The 18,611-nt window shown below is 29.4% G+C and overlaps 2 protein-coding genes across 3 annotated transcripts in view; one reads left to right on the forward strand and one right to left on the reverse strand.

Annotated features, from left to right (window-relative positions):
- The window catches only part of LOC145329619 (uncharacterized), a 330,978-nt gene that overhangs the window by 73,849 nt on the left and 238,518 nt on the right, over nt 1-18,611 (forward strand). The gene's annotated exons all lie outside the window — the stretch shown is intronic.
- The window catches only part of LOC145330717 (uncharacterized), a 90,922-nt gene that overhangs the window by 12,787 nt on the left and 59,524 nt on the right, over nt 1-18,611 (reverse strand). Inside the window, exons 18-25 of the mRNA XM_080175383.1 lie at nt 14,996-15,056; nt 14,591-14,684; nt 14,009-14,065; nt 11,674-11,765; nt 11,258-11,359; nt 9,076-9,115; nt 8,490-8,582; nt 1,493-1,559 (exon numbers count right to left, since the gene is read on the reverse strand). Of these exons, the coding sequence (XP_080031509.1) occupies nt 1,493-1,559; nt 8,490-8,582; nt 9,076-9,115; nt 11,258-11,359; nt 11,674-11,765; nt 14,009-14,065; nt 14,591-14,684; nt 14,996-15,056 (606 nt within the window). The remainder of the gene's footprint in view (nt 1-1,492; nt 1,560-8,489; nt 8,583-9,075; nt 9,116-11,257; nt 11,360-11,673; nt 11,766-14,008; nt 14,066-14,590; nt 14,685-14,995; nt 15,057-18,611) is intronic.

Here is an 18,611-nt window from a genome sequence, read left to right on the forward strand (position 1 = left end):
GTTTTGAGCAAGACGATTCCTGTGACGTCATATAAAAAGGGAAGGGGGAAGAAAATCTCTTACCTTTTCTCCTATCTCTTTTGAAGAGATTTTCTTCCCCCCTTCCATTTTTCTTTCCCGAAACGTATATGACGTAACTGGAATCGTCTTGCTCAAAACTGGGACAGTTTGGGGTTTGTCAGTAAAGTTTATAAATAGAATAATATCAAAAGGACAAATAATTGAATTATCACAAAACCTAACAGATTTAATTAACAGTGGTTAGCGGTTTGATATAATATAACAATAGAGTAAGTACGTTTCTAATTTATACATTTACATATCTAGGTATAACAACTAAATTCTAAATCAAACGGTGAAGAAAATTATTCCATCCCAGTTGAATTAGTAGGACAGGACGGTATACAAAATTGTAGCCAAATATTAAAATCCTTTTAACATGGGATCATATTAACATTGAGATTTTTTCAAGGCATAGTAATGCTTATAGGCCTTTAGTTTTGATTATTGGTAAACTTTAATTATCATTTATGTTGTACTAGAAGCTGCAATCCTATAGCATCTAATTGCATATTATCCAGCTGGGTAGGAGAAGGCAAAAAAATAGCCTTAAAAAGTCATAAGGTCTAAATCTAAAAATAAATTAGCTTTAAACTATTCCTGCCCTTTGAGTAAGAACTCAATCTTTTAAGTAGTTATTAAAATCTTAAGCTTCAGAGATAAAAAACCGTACTATTTTAGATATTAGGATTTTGTAGGTAGTGGATTAAATGTAGACACAGGGACGAAAAAAACATTTCCTCCCACTAATAAATAAATAATGTTTGATGAGAAGGTGTGGAGTATGCTTAAAGTTGAATAGCGTGGTTAGCCATTATTGTTTAGAATAAAACAGTAAAATAAACAAAAAAGTATTTTACCGATGCTTACAAATAAAAATAAAACTAAATCTGGTACAGACAAAATAAAAGGAGACTGACATAAAAAAGAAAAGGGTTGATATGTAAACAATATGTGTCACTCAAAAATGCTTTATATTGCCTATATGGAATTTATGTTTTGAAGAAGATTTGGATTTATACAATGTTTTTAAAAATTTTATTTTTAAGAAATAAAATACCCAAATAAGTAATGATAAAGCAACAATAATAGGAATAATTTTTTATTCTGTAATACACAGCATTCAGATGTCTGTCTATCTTTCAGTCAATCCACCAGTTTAAATATTAAAATCTATTCTAACGATGGAACGAATATAAGTTCAGCTTTTTGGGTAGAATTTTCTCCTAATACTTCTAATAAGTGCCCCTAGAGACATATGGGCGTAGCCGCTAGATCTTGATAAAGTCAAATATTCAATATAAATGACAGACAAATTCGTTCTTGTAACGAAATGTCTATCGATGATATTATCTAATGGCGATAATACCCAAAATAAAACACATACAGCCGACAAACCACCAAGACAACTAACAAACAAGAAAGAACTTACCTCCTGCTGCTGAGCTAATCAAACTAAAGTTACATCCAGAGTTCAAAATTTCGTCAACAGAGGTGTTCTGGTACAATTTAACAATTTATTTTAAGCAGAAAGGCTTGATCTTAAACTCTAGGACGTTGTTTTTGTTGAAGGTAACATTTACCCCTTCCCATTCCATTATGATTAAAAAAATTATCTTTCACTAAAGCATCGAGTATCCTTAAATCTAACCAGGGCCAATGATGATTCTCTTAAAAGCAGGGATAAGGGATAGGAAACCTGGCCATAAATTAGGTCTCGGCCTGTTTTTGAAAGGGATCATGCAACTTTTACCATTTGCCTAATTTAATGACCTTACTGGCGGACGGCTCATATTGGCTACCGCTCTAAACCAATAGTGTTCTGTGATTTGGGCTTGTTTTGTATCAACCAATCACCAATTGGCGGAGCCAATTGGTGATTGGTTGATACAAAACAAGCCCAAATCACAGATGGCGGAAATTTTAGAAGCAGACAATTATAGAAAAAATAATGATTTCGTCTGCTACGAAAAAATAAATATAAATGGTGTTAGATCACATTAGTTTAATTATTAAATCTGCTTAGAGTTAAACATTAAAAAAGGGCCACATAGAAAAAACAAAAATAACGGGATTATTTTTTTGGAAAGAAGGTAACTACGAATTTTCATTTGGTACTTTATAAATTAGATGTTGTATTTTGAATTTTAAAAATTTAGTACGGAAATGATACAACACCTTCACCCTAATTTTTGTACAATACAACACAGTACAGATATATCATTACATTATATCCAGTATAGTATCCAAAGAACTTGATAGAATGTTACCCAAGTGCATATTTATTTATTTATTTTGAATTTTAATTAGCAATGAAATTTTCAAATAAAATTTTTACTCATTAATAAAAATGCAAATAATACAAACTAAAATCTGTCTGAGGGAAACCCAACGATAGCTTTCTGACAGTTCAAATTACCAAAGTAAAAGATAAAAAATTTTGGGAGAGAAAAAACTTCATTTTAACAAAAGCCATTAATATATAGGTTTATAAAAAGTTATGTTTTTTACTTTAAACTAGCTACCTGAATTTGATTCTATACTTTATCTACACACACACACAGCTTTTTCATTAGCATTTTATACGAACCACTGCGCTATCCCAAAACTGGTTTATTAGGCTAGAAATAGGCCTAGGCTTGAAATAGGCCTGAAATAATATTTTCCTACGTTTCCCATCCCTTATCCCTGCTTAAAAGCCAAACATAAACATACCGAAGTACCTAATGCTTGAAGTATTTTGTTAAAAATATAATGACATATAAAGAAAATAAATATGTGACAACAAAAATATCTTTTTATGCACATGTCTTACTATAAAACATGTAATATTTCCCTAAAATATAGAGGAAGCTATGTATTGTGTAAGCAATAATAAATAAGTTATTAATATATTGCAAATGTTTATTTTTCCCATAGAAAAAAGTACATATATACAGGGCCTGTGATTTAACTATTTAATACATTTGAAATGATTGATAAGTTTGACATTTGGTCGGGGTTAACTCAACGTAAAACCAATTTTAGGATTTAATAAAAGATAATTAGACATAAAAGTTCAAATTAAAAGAGGTGGATGTATAGAAAGTTTTACTATGAATAATTGGGCTGAATCATATTCCCTTGTCACTGCATATATGAATAATATATGTTACAGTAAGACGGTAGAAAATATTTCTGTTCACTTGAAAAATACACATCTTACTTTTCTGCTTACTGTTTTAACAAATTTAAAGAGTAAAAAAAAATTCTTAGATAAATAATTCTTGCTGTCCCACCATTGTCTAGAAAACAAAGTATAACAGCCTAAAGCTTATGTTAGGAGGAAATAGTTTTCATATTTTCTTACCTCACAACTGGTGTATGTATTTATGTATATGCAAAAAATACAAATATTATATTTATTTTCATTTTTCTCTTCCCAAGGGTACCTATAGGTGATTTCATGCAAAAAGGGAATGAAAAGTATGGTTATCATTTTGTTTGTAATAAAATTAATCTATGTTAGGTTTAGTTGAATTTGTTTAGAAAATGATATCAAGCTAAAATGTTATGGATTTGATAGACTATTTAATTTTCTTGTTTAATTATTTTCTTAAGTTTTATATAACTTACACATTATTTTCAAATCTAGCAAGTAAATGGCAAAAACAATAAAATTATTTTGGTCATATTTACTTAGTGATATAATGTTATTTATTTGCTAATTTATATTTTCATCTGTTTAGTATTCCGCTAGCCCAGGGTGGCGGAAGTAAACATCATTTATTGTTTCTTTCCTGGAACTTATCACAGATTATGTGGATATAGATTGGACACTTGCATCTTCAATGGAGAGAATTTATTAGCAAGGAAAATAGTAAAGAATAATATGATAGTTTTGCTAGGTTTTATCCTATAGTCTTATAGTGCAGTTAAGTTTCACATTATTGCACTTAATTTATGTTTCTTGTTGTCTTTTATAGATAATTAGTCATAATCAGAATTATTTTTGATTTTTCTTTCATCTAATATTGAAAGAGACTTTAGTTGTTAAGTTACAAACTTATTTAAGCACAGAAACATCTCTCAATGAGGGGAGGAGCTTTATATTTAACCTTTTATATTCACTGAAGAAAGCTGCTGAAATTTGGTAACAATTTGACAATGAATAAAGATACATACAGCATGACCCTCGAAAAAGTATTTTTAAGCATCTGCAGCCCATATTTCTCAATGAATTATCAAAAAATGTATATGTTCTTGTTCTCTGTAGATTTCCACATAAATAGATATAAAAATATTTTTTTTACATCAATTAACAGCTGAGATTTTTTGAGCCAAAGTTTTGAAAAAGTGGCTGAGGAAAAAGTAACTTTTCAAGAAAAATGTTTTTTTAAAGTGAAATGACGTGTTTTCCTCATAATTTCAAGACTTTTTATAAAACTTATATAAAGATGTTTCCAAGAAATTTATTTCATGCTGAAAGCACTTTTTTCACTTGCTCTAAAAGGCATTTTTAGATTAGTGTAAATTGCAAAAACACCCTTACAGAAAGAAATCCTATAAAAAATAGTAGCAAATTGAAAGTTTACATAAACAGAAATCAAACACTTTTTATTTTATCAAAATAAGTTAAAAAACCAAAAAGTTACAGATACAAACATTTATTAAACATTTAATAATTTATATGAATTTTATGTGTCTTAGATTAATTTGATAAGTGGGCGTGAATTTATTGGTAAAGGTTGCGCTAATCCTTCTGGTAATGAGCATAAATTGGGGAGGGGTTTATTTAAGGTCATATTAATAAGTGGGAGATATTATAAGATTTGAGGGAAAATGGTTATAAGAAAAATGTATTCAGTAAAATTTGAAAAGTAGTTTTTTATATGTAAAAGTAACGTTTTTAAATGCAATAAAAAATGTATCAATTGTAAACTTGCTCTTCTTTCTTATTTGTTTTTTAACTGGTTGATAAAAAGTAATATACTAATAAAAAACTAAGAAATATTTAGCAATATCCAGTTTCTCAAGCACTTTTTCCAAACTTTGGCCTTAAAAATCTTGGCTGTTAATTGATGTAAAAAAAATATTTTGATATCCTTTGATGTAGAAAATTATAGAGAACAAGTACATATGAATCTTTTAATATTTTATTGAGAAATATAGGCTGCAGATGCTTAAAAATACTTTTTCGAGGGTCATGCTGTATATTGTTTGTGAAAGAATGTACATAAATAACCAAACCCTGATGAAGTTTATGCTAACACAATGTATTTGTGAATCCCATAGATGTTTTGATTTTGTATAGTTGGTACATGTCCACTATAATTATAACAAAGTGATGTTATCATGGTGCACCAGCAAAAATAATTTTGTGTAGGCATCTGTTAATAAATTTATATTAGATATATCGTAAAGATACTTTCCCATTTTACGGATTATTTTTATCTAGCAATAAATTACTTTAACAGCCAATATTTTCCCTGTGTTTTATAATTCAATATCTTGTCAATATAGGTGAAGTTGATTTACACACATAGGGAAATAATTTTATAAATATAATAATTTTAGGCATTCATGATTTTTAAATAACTTTGTTATCTACAATTCATATACTAAAATAGAAATGCTCAACAGCAGAATTCAGACTCAAAGTATTTATGTGAGTTAAGGTAGTGCAAAGATTTACTTTTACATCCATCTTTTACCTTTATCATCATAAATCATCCAGGGAAAAGTTTTGTCTCTAAATAAAACATTTTGAATTTTCAAAAGTTTGTTGCAAAACATTTTCAAAACTCAATTAGCACCATAAATTCTTTTGAGATAAAAATGAGAAAATGTTTGAAAACTTTTGGAAGTAGTAAAACATTTATTTACAAGAAAATGTCTACTCATACCCAGCTATTGTAAAAAGATAAAACAAATTTGAGGTGGCAAGTTTGGTCTAGTGATCATATTACACAGTTTTCTCAAAATTAGAATTTTCTAACAGGAAACAATCAAACATTTTAGTAAGAATAAAATCTAAATATAAGAAAGATGTGATCAGAATAGAAGAATTGATTTTTTATTGCATAAGTGAAAATATTGAACATTTAATGTCATACTTAAAAAAACTTTTTAGAGCTTGATCTTAATTAGACTGTCTTAAAATGTAATTGAATGCATTTTTTCAACTATGCATAGTATGAGCTAGCTAAGCACCCTACAAAACAGTCCCGGCACTAGTGCAAACAAAATAGGAAAGATAAAAAGAAATTCTAACACATTTTATGTGTAGCATTTTCTGATTAAAATGTCAGCTGCAAAGAAAATGTGACAGAATTTGTAATAAAGTTACAAAAGAGAGAGGGTGGAATGGAAAAAAGTTTTCTTTTTTCTTTCAAAGGGTTATTTCCAGGTTTTATTGCATTTAATAAAAGCATATCTGTCTCCCCATGCTCTAAAACTTTTTCAAATATTATTTTTTGTTTGCAAAACAAATTTAAATGTTGAAGATATAATATTTAGGGAAATTTATTTTCCTGTAGTTTTATAATGATCAGATAGAGTGACAAATACTCAGTTATTTGAATTAATTTGAACAACATGAAGTTTTAAGGAAATAACTCTTGATATTAAGACAAGATTAAGTCAAGTAAATATGGATAACTTCAGAAAAAAGCAAACAAGTGTAGCAAGACAATTAGATATTTTAAGATTGAAACTTTTCAAAATTCTGAAAGAACTTTCCATATTCAAGATAATTTTAAAATAGTTTACACAAGAGGTTGATGGGGAAAACCTCAACTTAATTAACTTAAGAATATCTTACAAAATTTAATCAAATATTTTGAATTTGAAAATTTAAATAATGTTTTTTTTGGAAAAGTTTTGTAATTTAGTTAGTAACTCAGCAGATTGAATGTAATAACTGTTCATTTAGTTAAATAACTGCTTTTGCAACAGATTCTTAATTACTCTTTTATGTTTATAAATCCAATTGTCTTTACAATCATTGAAATCTTGAATAAGGCTAGAACAGATAAGACAAATATCTTTTTTTTATATAGGTTCATATTTGTTTGGGAGTGTAATAGCTACAACCTTCCAGTCTCTCCTTATTAATAACATGTGTCTAATGCGGTAATTTAGATATATAATAAACTTATCTAAGAATTTCTTTGCTCTAGAATTATTGAATAAACCAAAATTGTAGAGCGAATGCTTTAATATTTTTTAATAAAACTAGGAAACTCTATAATTATAAGTATTCTATGAAATGGTATATAGAATTGGCGTATTATGTATTATGTGTGTCTGTCTGTCTGGTAACCAATGATTAGAATTGGGGCAAATCATAACTAACAAATTACTTTAGGGGAAGGTTATTTGTATTTTTGTATACATACATTATACATGTATACACATACATATATGCATTATGAATAAAGATAGATATAGAATAAAGGACATATATTTATTCATATTTTATCTATATGTATAATGTATGTATATGATACAATTCTTATAAAAGAAATATTTAACAAAATTTGCAGAACAAAAAAAATATGAAAAAAGTAGTTATAGGTATATTTTATGTAGTTTTTAGACTATTTGTATATTTTTTGTATAAAACACAAATTAATGTAAATGTTTTTTTATTTATATTATTACACACTGTAATTAGGTATTTGGTTTAAATAGATTAAGGAAAATGTGGCTATACCAAGACTTTACTAAGATGAAATCAAATTCAGGTACGAATAACAAAATTACAAACTTTTAGCATTGAATTAAGATTGTCATTGCTGACATGTTATCAACATACCCTTTATTCTAAGAATATAATTATTAATGAAATTAAATAAAAGTGGTCATGACTGACTTTATGTTATCTTAGCAAATATTACTTTTTTTCTAGTGTATTCAATCAAAACTATGTACATATAATTAAAGCTTCCCTGTTAATACCAGAAGAGCATGTGGTATAACCTTGTGTGGTTTACATGTATAATTATACATACAAAAAATAGCAGAATAAAAGTTTTTATTTTTTATGTAAATTTTTTACTTTCATACTGAAGTAACTGGACAAAGTGTCTCAAAAATCAGGCATGTGACGTCATAAAAATGAGGGAGATGAGAAAAAAAGTGGGAAAGAAAATCCCTAAAAAAGAGATGGATAATCCCTCATTTTTATAACGTCACATGGCTGATTTTTGAGACACTTTGTCCAGTTACAAGAAAAAATACAAAAACAAAGGGAAAATTTCAGAAATTCTTGGGATGGTTTTAGACTATTTCAAAGGCGTTATCCCTAAAAGCAAGGTAAAATTCCACTGGGCATTTTCTTGTCAAGTATCTAATCGGGTAAAAAAAAACCTTTAATTACAATCTATTATGCTGGAGTTTCTGTGCTCGCTAGCCACCTTATGATTAAAAAACAATTGATTAAATTCCTGAGGTAGAGAGAGAAACTCGTATTGAATATTGAATAAAAGTTTATGAACAGCTGTGCTCTCCAAATTCTCCTGTACCAAAGTTACTGTACGTCCTGTACACAATACGCTATTACTAGTTGTTTCATTTCAAATGTTTTATATATCTTTTATCTAGGTTTAAGTCAATTATGAAAAAAGGGGTCATAGCAACCCTTTGATTTCAAAAATATTGTCTGAAAATTAAAGCTTTTTGTTGTAATGGTTTAGCCTTTCTAAAGACCACGGCATTCTCACAACTGTTAATAAAAATGTAAATCATTGACAAAACATTAGTAAAAATTTTAATATCTTTGGTTATGTTGCGGGTTGGGCAAGGATTTTAACTCATACCCTCCTCGACGAATAGTGGACGAGTTACTTGGTTGCTAATTATGTCAAAATTTAGCATAAGATTTTCTAGAAAAATATTTAGCTCTAGTAGCTTTCTTATCTTATCCTTACATAATGTAAATTAATATGTAAATAGAATGCATTCAATATGTATAGAAACTAACCGACACAGATGAAAAAAGAGTTTCTACGCTGCTAAAACTATTAGTAATATTCCTTGTGGTAAAAAGCTTTCACGGCCAGGCAAACAAACTCTGAAAAAAAGGAAAAATTTATCTCAATTTGACGCAAAGGCGTATCCAGTATTTTGTTGTTTGAACTAAAATACCATCCCCCAAAATTCTTCAAAAAAAGTTACCTAACAAAAATCAAACAATAACGTTTTGTAAGATAGTGAAAATTAAAATTAAAGCTCTTTATCATAAAAGATTGTTAATTCTTAATTGGGTCTTTAACCGTTTTGAATTGAAAAGTAAAATAGGGGGGGGGGGGGATTTTGTTCTTTATTTGATTAAACTTGGATTTGTCGTCGCGCAAATATAGTTGCTCCAAAATACAACTAAAAAAACAAATCTTTGTAAGTCCTTAATCTATTTTGTTTATTAATATGTCAAGATAACAGGATGTTATTTGTGTCGCGAAGGATCTCGCTAACCCCTGAACCGATATGGTTCTCCTTTACAGTGAGGGGGGTGGGGGGGGGTGTGAGGTAAACTTTTTTTTTGGTAGAACCATACCGAGAGAATTTTTTTTTCTTTCTGCGCCAACAACAAAAAATACAATAACTAACTATAATATTTGAGGATAGATAAGCATAAAAGAGATTGGCGCTACAAAAGTTTATGTTCTTTATACAAGACCACAACCGTGTTTTTTTTTTGCTGTAATGTCAGCACCACAAGAATTGAAATAGAAAAACTAAAAGGTTTTAAAAAGAAAATTGTGTTATCATACTATTATCATTTTTAGTAACTGAGCTCCTCTATCATTTCATATTACCTGATTTAAACCTCAAGGAACGGTTTTTTTTGTTTATCTGTTTGTCTGTCTGTCTTTCTATCTACCTATATATCTGTCTGCCTGCCTGTCTACCTGTCTATCTGTCCATCTATCTGTCTGTCTGTTTGTACATCTATCCTTTTGTCTATATGTTTTTACTTTGAAGAATTACAGACAAGACTGAAGTATCGGTGGTTTAGTTTCACAATATTCTTCAACCAATTTCTATCTATCTATCTGTCTATCTATTTTTCTATCTATCTGTCTATCTGTCTATCTATCTGTCTATCTATCTGTCTATCTATCTGTCTATCTATCTGTCTATCTATATGTCTATCTATATGTCTATCTATATGTCTATCTATCTGTCTATCTATCTGTCTATCTATATGTCTATCTATATGTCTATCTATCTGTCTATCTATCTGTCTATCTATCTGTCTATCTATCTGTCTATCTATCTGTCTATCTATCTGTCTATCTATCTGTCTATCTATTTTTCTATCTATCTGTCTATCTATCTGTCTATCTATCTGTCTATCTATCTATCTGTCTATCTATCTGTCTATCTATCTGTCTATCTATCTGTCTTTCTATCTGTCTATCTATCTGTCTATCTATCTGTCTATCTATCTGTCTATCTATCTGTCTATCTATCTGTCTATCTATCTGTCTATCTATCTGTCTATCTATCTGTCTATCTATCTGTCTATCTATCTGTCTATCTATCTGTCTATCTATCTGTCTATCTATCTATCTGTCTATCTATCTGTCTATCTATCTGTCTATCTATATGTCTATCTATATGTCTATCTATCTGTCTATCTATCTGTCTATCTATTTTTCTATCTATCTGTCTATCTATCTGTCTATCTATCTGTCTATCTATCTATCTGTCTATCTATCTGTCTATCTATCTGTCTATCTATCTGTCTATCTATCTGTCTATCTATCTATCTGTCTATCTATCTGTCTATCTATCTGTCTTTCTATCTGTCTATATATCTGTCTATCTATCTGTCTATCTATCTGTCTATCTATTTTTCTATCTATCTGTCTATCTATCTGTCTATCTATCTGTCTATCTATCTGTCTATCTATCTATCTGTCTATCTATCTGTCTATCTATCTGTCTTTCTATCTGTCTATATATCTGTCTATCTATCTGTCTATCTATCTGTCTATCTATCTGTCTATCTATCTGTCTATCTATCTGTCTATCTATCTGTCTATCTATATGTATATCTATCTGTCTATCTATCTGTCTATCTATCTGTCTATCTATATGTCTATCTATCTGTCTACCTATCTGTCTATCTATCTGTCTATCTATCTGTCTATCTATATGTCTATCTATCTGTCTATCTGTTTTTTTTTGTCTGTCTGTATATAATTACCTAGAAGAATTACTGGCCAGGCTGAAACAAACTGGAGGTGGTTTAGTTTCACAATATTCTCCAACCAATTTCTCCTCATTACCGTACTCTCCATCAATCAACCTACCAACATAAAAATATGATAAATTTAGAGTTGCTCCGCTTCAAAAATAGTTATTTTACAAATATTCTATTTACAACATGTGATTTACTTATTAAAAGCGAAGCTTGGCATGATGATTCCTGTAACAGTTTAGACAGTGTAGTATATCCGTTATCAGAAAGTAAGAACCAATATTTTTATATGTATAATATAATTTCCTTGCTCTTTTTAATTATGTTTCTTAAAACGATTAGGTACAATGTAAACAAGAAAGTTAAAATTTTCATATATAAGTTGAAAAGACGTACTGTCAATTTCTAACAGAAATACTGACCTTAGTTTATTTGTGCAGAAGTTGGTTCTGAATAATTCTGATTTCTGATGCCTGAGTTTTAGATTAATTTCACATTTTTTATCAAACAATATCTTTTTTTATTTAAATGTTTTGAAGTATAGTAATAACCAGGGAGGGAGAAGATATTGGACTGTAAAGTATCTTGGTACCAAAAAGTGTTGAATAAATAGAGAGTTGATTTTGTTTATGATAATTAGGGGTTTATATTATATTATCCTCCACTTTTATCTCTTAAAAACCGTAGTCATACCAAAAGTTGTTTTATTTTCCTCGTAATATTTAAACCATTCAAAAATAATATCTACCACCAGACTAACCGACCAAAACAAACTACAGAGTAGAGTAGCTACTGAAATGAGTAAAATAAGGTTGGATGTTGCATTTTTTGTTTATGTAAGAAGAAAAAAGTTATTTGTTGTGAAGAACTGATGATGTATTGGTCTACAGTTTTTGTAATGGATGTATTATTACTTGGATCAAACACCATTATAGTGTACTCTAATTAAGTAAACCTTGAAGCAGGCTAAATTAACGATTTCCCCAAATCCCTTCCTTTACTCCATCCCCTTCCATCATCCTGGATAAACGAACTGACCAATAAATGACTGGGGAAATAACAACCTAAATTGACGACAATTTATCCATGCATATTCTGCATCCATTGTTTTCGTGAATAATTGCATATTTTCTTAATAATTTGTACACTCTACATAACTATCAATCATTTCTTCTTTTACCGATATATTCCATAATAAAAACGAAGTTTTTAGAAGCGAAGCATTTCTATAATTAGGGCCGGCCATTCGCCCGTCAGTCCGTAACGGTTAGCTTTTTTTTGTTATTTTAGGCATGTTAGAATTGTTTATCGATTTCAAACTTTGCATGGTGATTCTTGAAGTAGTTAGATACAATTTGTAAAGCGTAGCAACTCTATAATCGTTATTTAAATGTCCTTACGTCCATTTTAAACATGTTGATTTTTAACATTTTTAACAGTAAATTACTCTGATTTTTGGAATACTGGTTTCTGGGAAAACAAAGTACAATGTCATAAGCGAAGCATCTCTTTAATCAAATCTTAAGAATTTTAGTGTGTCCTTAAACAGTATCCTGTATTTAAACAGTTTTTCCAAAAATATACCTAAAATTATGGTTCGACTTTTATACTTTTAAATTCTGATTATTCAGTTCCTATACTGTGTTAATGTTCGTTTGTCCTAACATTTCAGAGCTTCACTTTTTATGGATGTTGTCATCTTGTTTTATATCCGTCCATTCGTATTTATCAGTCATACCAGTTGGCAAAAAGATTGTATAAAGATGAAGCCCAAGGACATTTGAAAATGAGAGTTTATATTAAATATCTTAATTATCAAATTTCAATACCTATTTGAATGTCATTAATTTTGTATTCCCGTCTGCCCTAATTAATTTCCATTATCCAATAACCTGCAAGTTAACCTCATTTTACTCTACTAAAATGTTTAACAACATGGACAATTATGTTTTAAAGTAGCGCATAATAAAGACGTAAACTATTTTAAATAAGAAAGAGCAAGAAACTAAAATAATAAAATCTAAATTTAGACATATTAAAAAGATATAATATAAATTTTTAAATAGTAAAAAAACGTAATTATGAATAATTAACACAGAGAGAAAAATAACTGGCTTACACGCACCTACACACACACTTACCTAGGTAAATTCCCGCCTAGACCTAAACATACTCAAACACACAGGCGCATATTCAAAGCCTAACCAAACGGGATTTCATTCGATTAATTTTCATATAGACTTTTTTCTAGATAAAAACGATCCTAAATTTTCTTATCTTAAAAATTATACATTAATGATTTATGTCTTTTTTATTCAACATTTTTTCAACTTCGCTATATATTTACATAATTGTCCTTGTTAAAAGTAAAGTTTATGTGTGATGACCAATAACCGCTGCTTCTATAGTTGCCATAAAGTTAGATTCAATATCCTTCATATTTAGAACACAAATTACAATATGTCATTTTTAATCATTTCAAAATTATTTTATAAAGGCTATTATAATATAAACTAAAGGGAGTGGAGATGGAAAAATAACATTAACCATCCGGGACTTATGCAAAGCTTCCCTTCAATCTCTATTTAATGAACGCAGTTTCTAACAATATTCCAAATACTTTTACCAGTTCATAAATATCTATACTGTTATTCTAAGTTAGTTGATCTATAATATAAAAACATAGAATAATGCGTTTTACAGAAATATCTTTAGTAGAATTAATGAATTTGATGAATTTAAAAATTTTAATGTGACATTTTTCCTTGTGTCAAATGATAAAAACTTTAACCACACTCTTTCTCCTTTTATACTCTAGTAAAATGCATAATTCAGAATATTTTTATTGATTTATACATAGTAAAATAATTAAGGCACCAAAAATATCGATATTTTAAGCTTTCAGGGCACATTCTCTTAAACTGTCTTGTTGAGCACAAAACCCCCTCCCCCGCCTTTAAAAAAATAGATAGAAAATACGGGGTAAAGGGGGGGGGGGGGTTAGTTTTTCTTTTGTTTGTTTAATCAGGTTAGGTAAATGGAATAAAGGCTATTTTCGCAAGGTTAGGGCAACTTAGGTAAGCCCCCCCCCCCCCACAGTGTTTAGGAAGTAGGAAGAAAACTATTCTCTCCCCCTTTATTTTCAATTCCTTTAAAATCGGGAGATTTGGGACGTGGGAAGTTGTCAGTGCTCAACCGGCCCTTTGTGTAGAAACACCTATCTTTGAGTAATAATTTAGCAATTTATGGTTAAATGGCAAAAAAAATAAAAAAATGAGGTTTCTTGGAAGATAATTAATTTTTCTTTACAAAGCTAAGATATTCTATTCTGTATTTTTCCTTGAAAATGTAAGCACATGTTGAATTAGCCGGCTGATCATATAACTGGTTGCTTATGACTCCAGTTTTACCCTGGCTGGAACTTATTATATACCTAAAATATATTCAGCTAATAATATAGAAACTATGTAAAACTTCTAATAAAACACGAACATATCTATAATTATCTGATAATATAACAGCTTATAACTCAATATCGAAAAAAAAACAATTTTGTGTTTCTTCTAGAAAAGCGGCAAAAACACATACAATAAGCAGTCAAACTTTAGACTTCCTTTAAAATGCTCCTTAGAATATAAGAAACTTCTTACTTATGATGAAATCCCCAAAAGCCGGCCAAACGGACAGACAAAAAATCTAATTGAAAAGTACTTGAGCTACCCCAAAAAAAATGTAAAATCTAACCTGCATGGAGGTCGGGTTGGTTTATCTTTTACAAAAATTACTCCTACATCAAGCTCGTAACCTAAAAAATATAAGAATTAAAAATTGAATTGATGCTTTTTTATCAAGCCTTACTTTCAAAGGAAGCTTTACAAAGTGTCTTTAAAAATTAGCCATGTGACGTCATAAAAATTAGGGATGAGAGGAGAAGTGGGAAAGAAAACCTCTAAAAAAGAGAAAGAGATGGATAATCGTTTTAAATTTTTGGCTGTTAATATAAAAAATATAAACAAGGTAATCTGTCCAATTAGCCCTTAAGATCTCTATAACCGCTGGGAGGTTCATCCCCCTCGCCGACACTTAATTTCAAAATCTATTAAAAAAAGCTTTTTATCCTTATTTATAACAAACACAGTACATACTCAGGTGTACATACTGTACTGTTTCAAACAAATTTCATGTAGAATTTATTGTAATTTTATATGTCATTTTAACATAGATTTAATGCATGTAATTCTGTACATTTACTAGACCCCATACCAAAGCAGTAAATAGTATGCTCTGGTGAATTCAGATACACTTTTTGTATATGTACTTTTTCTAATATTTTTGTCATGCCTTTTGGGGAAAATTATGTCGGAATGTCTTTTTAATACAGAATTTTCAAACTCAAATGTAAATTAATCATCGTAATGTTTACATTTCTTAAAGCTTGGTAATGAATGTGCCTATTTTGGGCCATGGCATTCTTCCTACTCTAACTATCAATTTCGCGCATTTGACATAAAATCAGTAGGAACCAGTTTTAACGTCTTTAGTTTTGACGGGGTGTTGAGCCGAGACTCGATCTCATCACCTTCCCGAAGACGAGTGGATGTGCTACATGTTAAGTCACGGTCTGGGGTACATATTAGTTAAATTAATTGTGTATTCACAATATTGTGGGGTTAAAGATTGTGCAAATATATGTAGGGCACAATGTCTGTAAAACATGGATTAATAATTGTAGAATGTCTATACAACAGCCAAACTATTGCATGATTTATGTTAATTTATGCATAAGACCAGAGACGTCCGTCCAAGCTTTTATTTTGAGAGGGGGTAAAATGAGGGGTTTCAAAGGTTAAGAGGGGGAGGGGGTAGTCAAATGTATTATTTTTTTTTGTGGGGGAGGGGGTAAAATTAGGGGTTTCAAAGTTTAAGCGGTAAACTACAGTCTCTAGCCATTGCCTTTTGGTACATGATAAGTTGATCACTTTGCGTTTCAACCCTCTAACATAATAAAGCAACCCAGAAAAACGTCTACAGCTGAGATAATCTGTAAATAATATTACGAAACAATTTACGTATGTAAACATTTCTTTTTTAGCACTGTTTTCTGTTCTTTGCTTCATTGATATTGTTACATGATTAAATAAGTCTTTTTCTATGTCGAATCTTATTTTAGTCTATTTTGTGGGTATAATAATATGTTTTTACAATGCATTAATATTAGTAAAGACTCATATACTTTTTGGGCGTGAAGTATTTAAAAACAATAACTTTAAAATATAATCTGCATTTAGAGGCTTTGTTTTGCAACTTTTGCACCTTCGTAAAGAGGCTTTATTTATTCGATTATTTGATTTTAGAATGAATAAACTGTTATTTAGTGATAAAACTGAACTTAAATATTTTTTTCTTCATGAAAGCTTCATTTGTTTTTGCTGAGTATTATTCTAAAATATTTTTGAATATTTTTTTCTTCACATTTCGATGATTTTTGAAATTAAATATATCAATTTGCTGTTTTTCGAGCTATGTCTAGAATGCAATGTAAAGGATGTATTGTTGAAATTACTATGCAAATGTGAATGGATTTAGGTCTCATAGTCAGATATCAAATATTTAACATTAAGACAGATTTTATATGAAAATAGTCAATATTTTTAAAAATTAACCATTCATTGCTCCTTACGTACGTCCGTGACCGACATTTTAGTATTGTTGGCCCAAGTTTAATCTTTTCCTTTATTGAATAATGGTTCTTGGGATTCAATTGTTACCGTTTCATGATCTTGTTTCTTGTAATTGCTGTGCTACTTATGGAAATGAATGTTCAAGTTAGTATTTTAATTATTTTCTTGAATTATGTTATTTTATTATTAAATGTGGATTAATGTCACTTTGACTTTAGAAAAACAGTTGATAAAAAATATTTGACTATTTTTTTTAATGTGAAAGATTATGGATCTAATTGATAATACGGGCTAATACAATACCAAGTGATATTTACATATCGGCACCACAAACGCGGATTAAAAAATAGTTATGGGTAATGCCTTGGTCCAAAACAGAGGGACCTCACCTTGGACAGTTAGGACTTTCAGACAAATGTCGTTCAATTAAAATGTTGGTTGTAAGAGGATATTTTATCTTCATATGAGCTGTTTAAAATTTAGGAAACCTTTGAAGGTGCATAAAAACCATAGATTCGCTGTTGATAGTATATCTGTACATACTGACTTTTAATGGCCATAAAATTCACATTAATTTAACAAACAATTTTAATAGATTAGGCCATTCTTAATATATAAATTAACATTTCCTTTACCCCCAAACTTAGATTAAACTGTCTAAAGAATAAATATGTACGCACAGACATATCTTTATTAGAGCGCATTCTAAACTAATAAATTCATTAGTATCACATCACCTTCCAATTTAAAAAGCCTGATATATGATTGTAATTCTGATCTGAAATTTGACTCTAAAACTCTCGGTAAGTATTGACCATTTAGAGACCATTCCCAACTGTAAAATACTTTTAAAAGTTTCCAATTCTCGTATTTATACAATTGAGCAAATCTAACATTCTTTATTTTAGCAAAAATAGTGCCTGGATAAGAGGGCATGGAATTGACAATTAAAATAATTTAAAAAAATATTTTTCTTACTTCTAAAAACACTTTTTTCGGCAGTCTGTTTAAAGTAATAAAGGAGAGGTGATTAATATCAGTGAAACGTTATTTATTTATTTGATTCAAAAGATAACCTTTTGATTATTCCCAAAAAATTCATCTAGATATCTCAAGGAGTACTTGAGGTGGGTGTAATGTAAACACCCATCTATTTTCAATTTTAATTTCAAAGAATAAAGAAAAAAGAATTTGGGAAGTAATTTTTTCTAGGGGCGATTTCTCTTTGGAGGGTGGAAAAAAATAGTTGTAAACCTTCCCTGGACATAGAAAAAGCTTTACTGTAAAGGAGAACCATATCGGTTCAGCGGTTAGCAAGATCCTTTCCCAAAGACCAAAAAAGGAATCTTTATATAATAGGATAGTTATAAAGGTAACTATTTCTTGCTTTGTTTAATAAAAAGTTATAGAACATTAACCGCGGATGAGTAAATAATTCTATTTAGCTATCATCAAGGGATAAACGCAATAATTTTTATTTACGTTTACGTAGACAAACAGAAATGGAAAGGAAAATAGCACTAAACCTTTCAAGGAAAATGTGTAATTCAATTATATACTGCTATTTCAGATGTTTTGGCTGTAATGATAAAACATGTTTAATTTTTGGTCTGGCCGAGCCGTTGATGCACAGCACTCTATTTTTAAGCTTATAAAAGTTGCCGGAGGAATTTATCAGT

Source organism: Acartia tonsa, chromosome 10 (assembly GCF_053477335.1).
Source record: "Acartia tonsa isolate MP-2025a chromosome 10, ASM5347733v1, whole genome shotgun sequence".
Lineage (NCBI taxonomy): Eukaryota > Metazoa > Arthropoda > Copepoda > Calanoida > Acartiidae > Acartia > Acartia tonsa.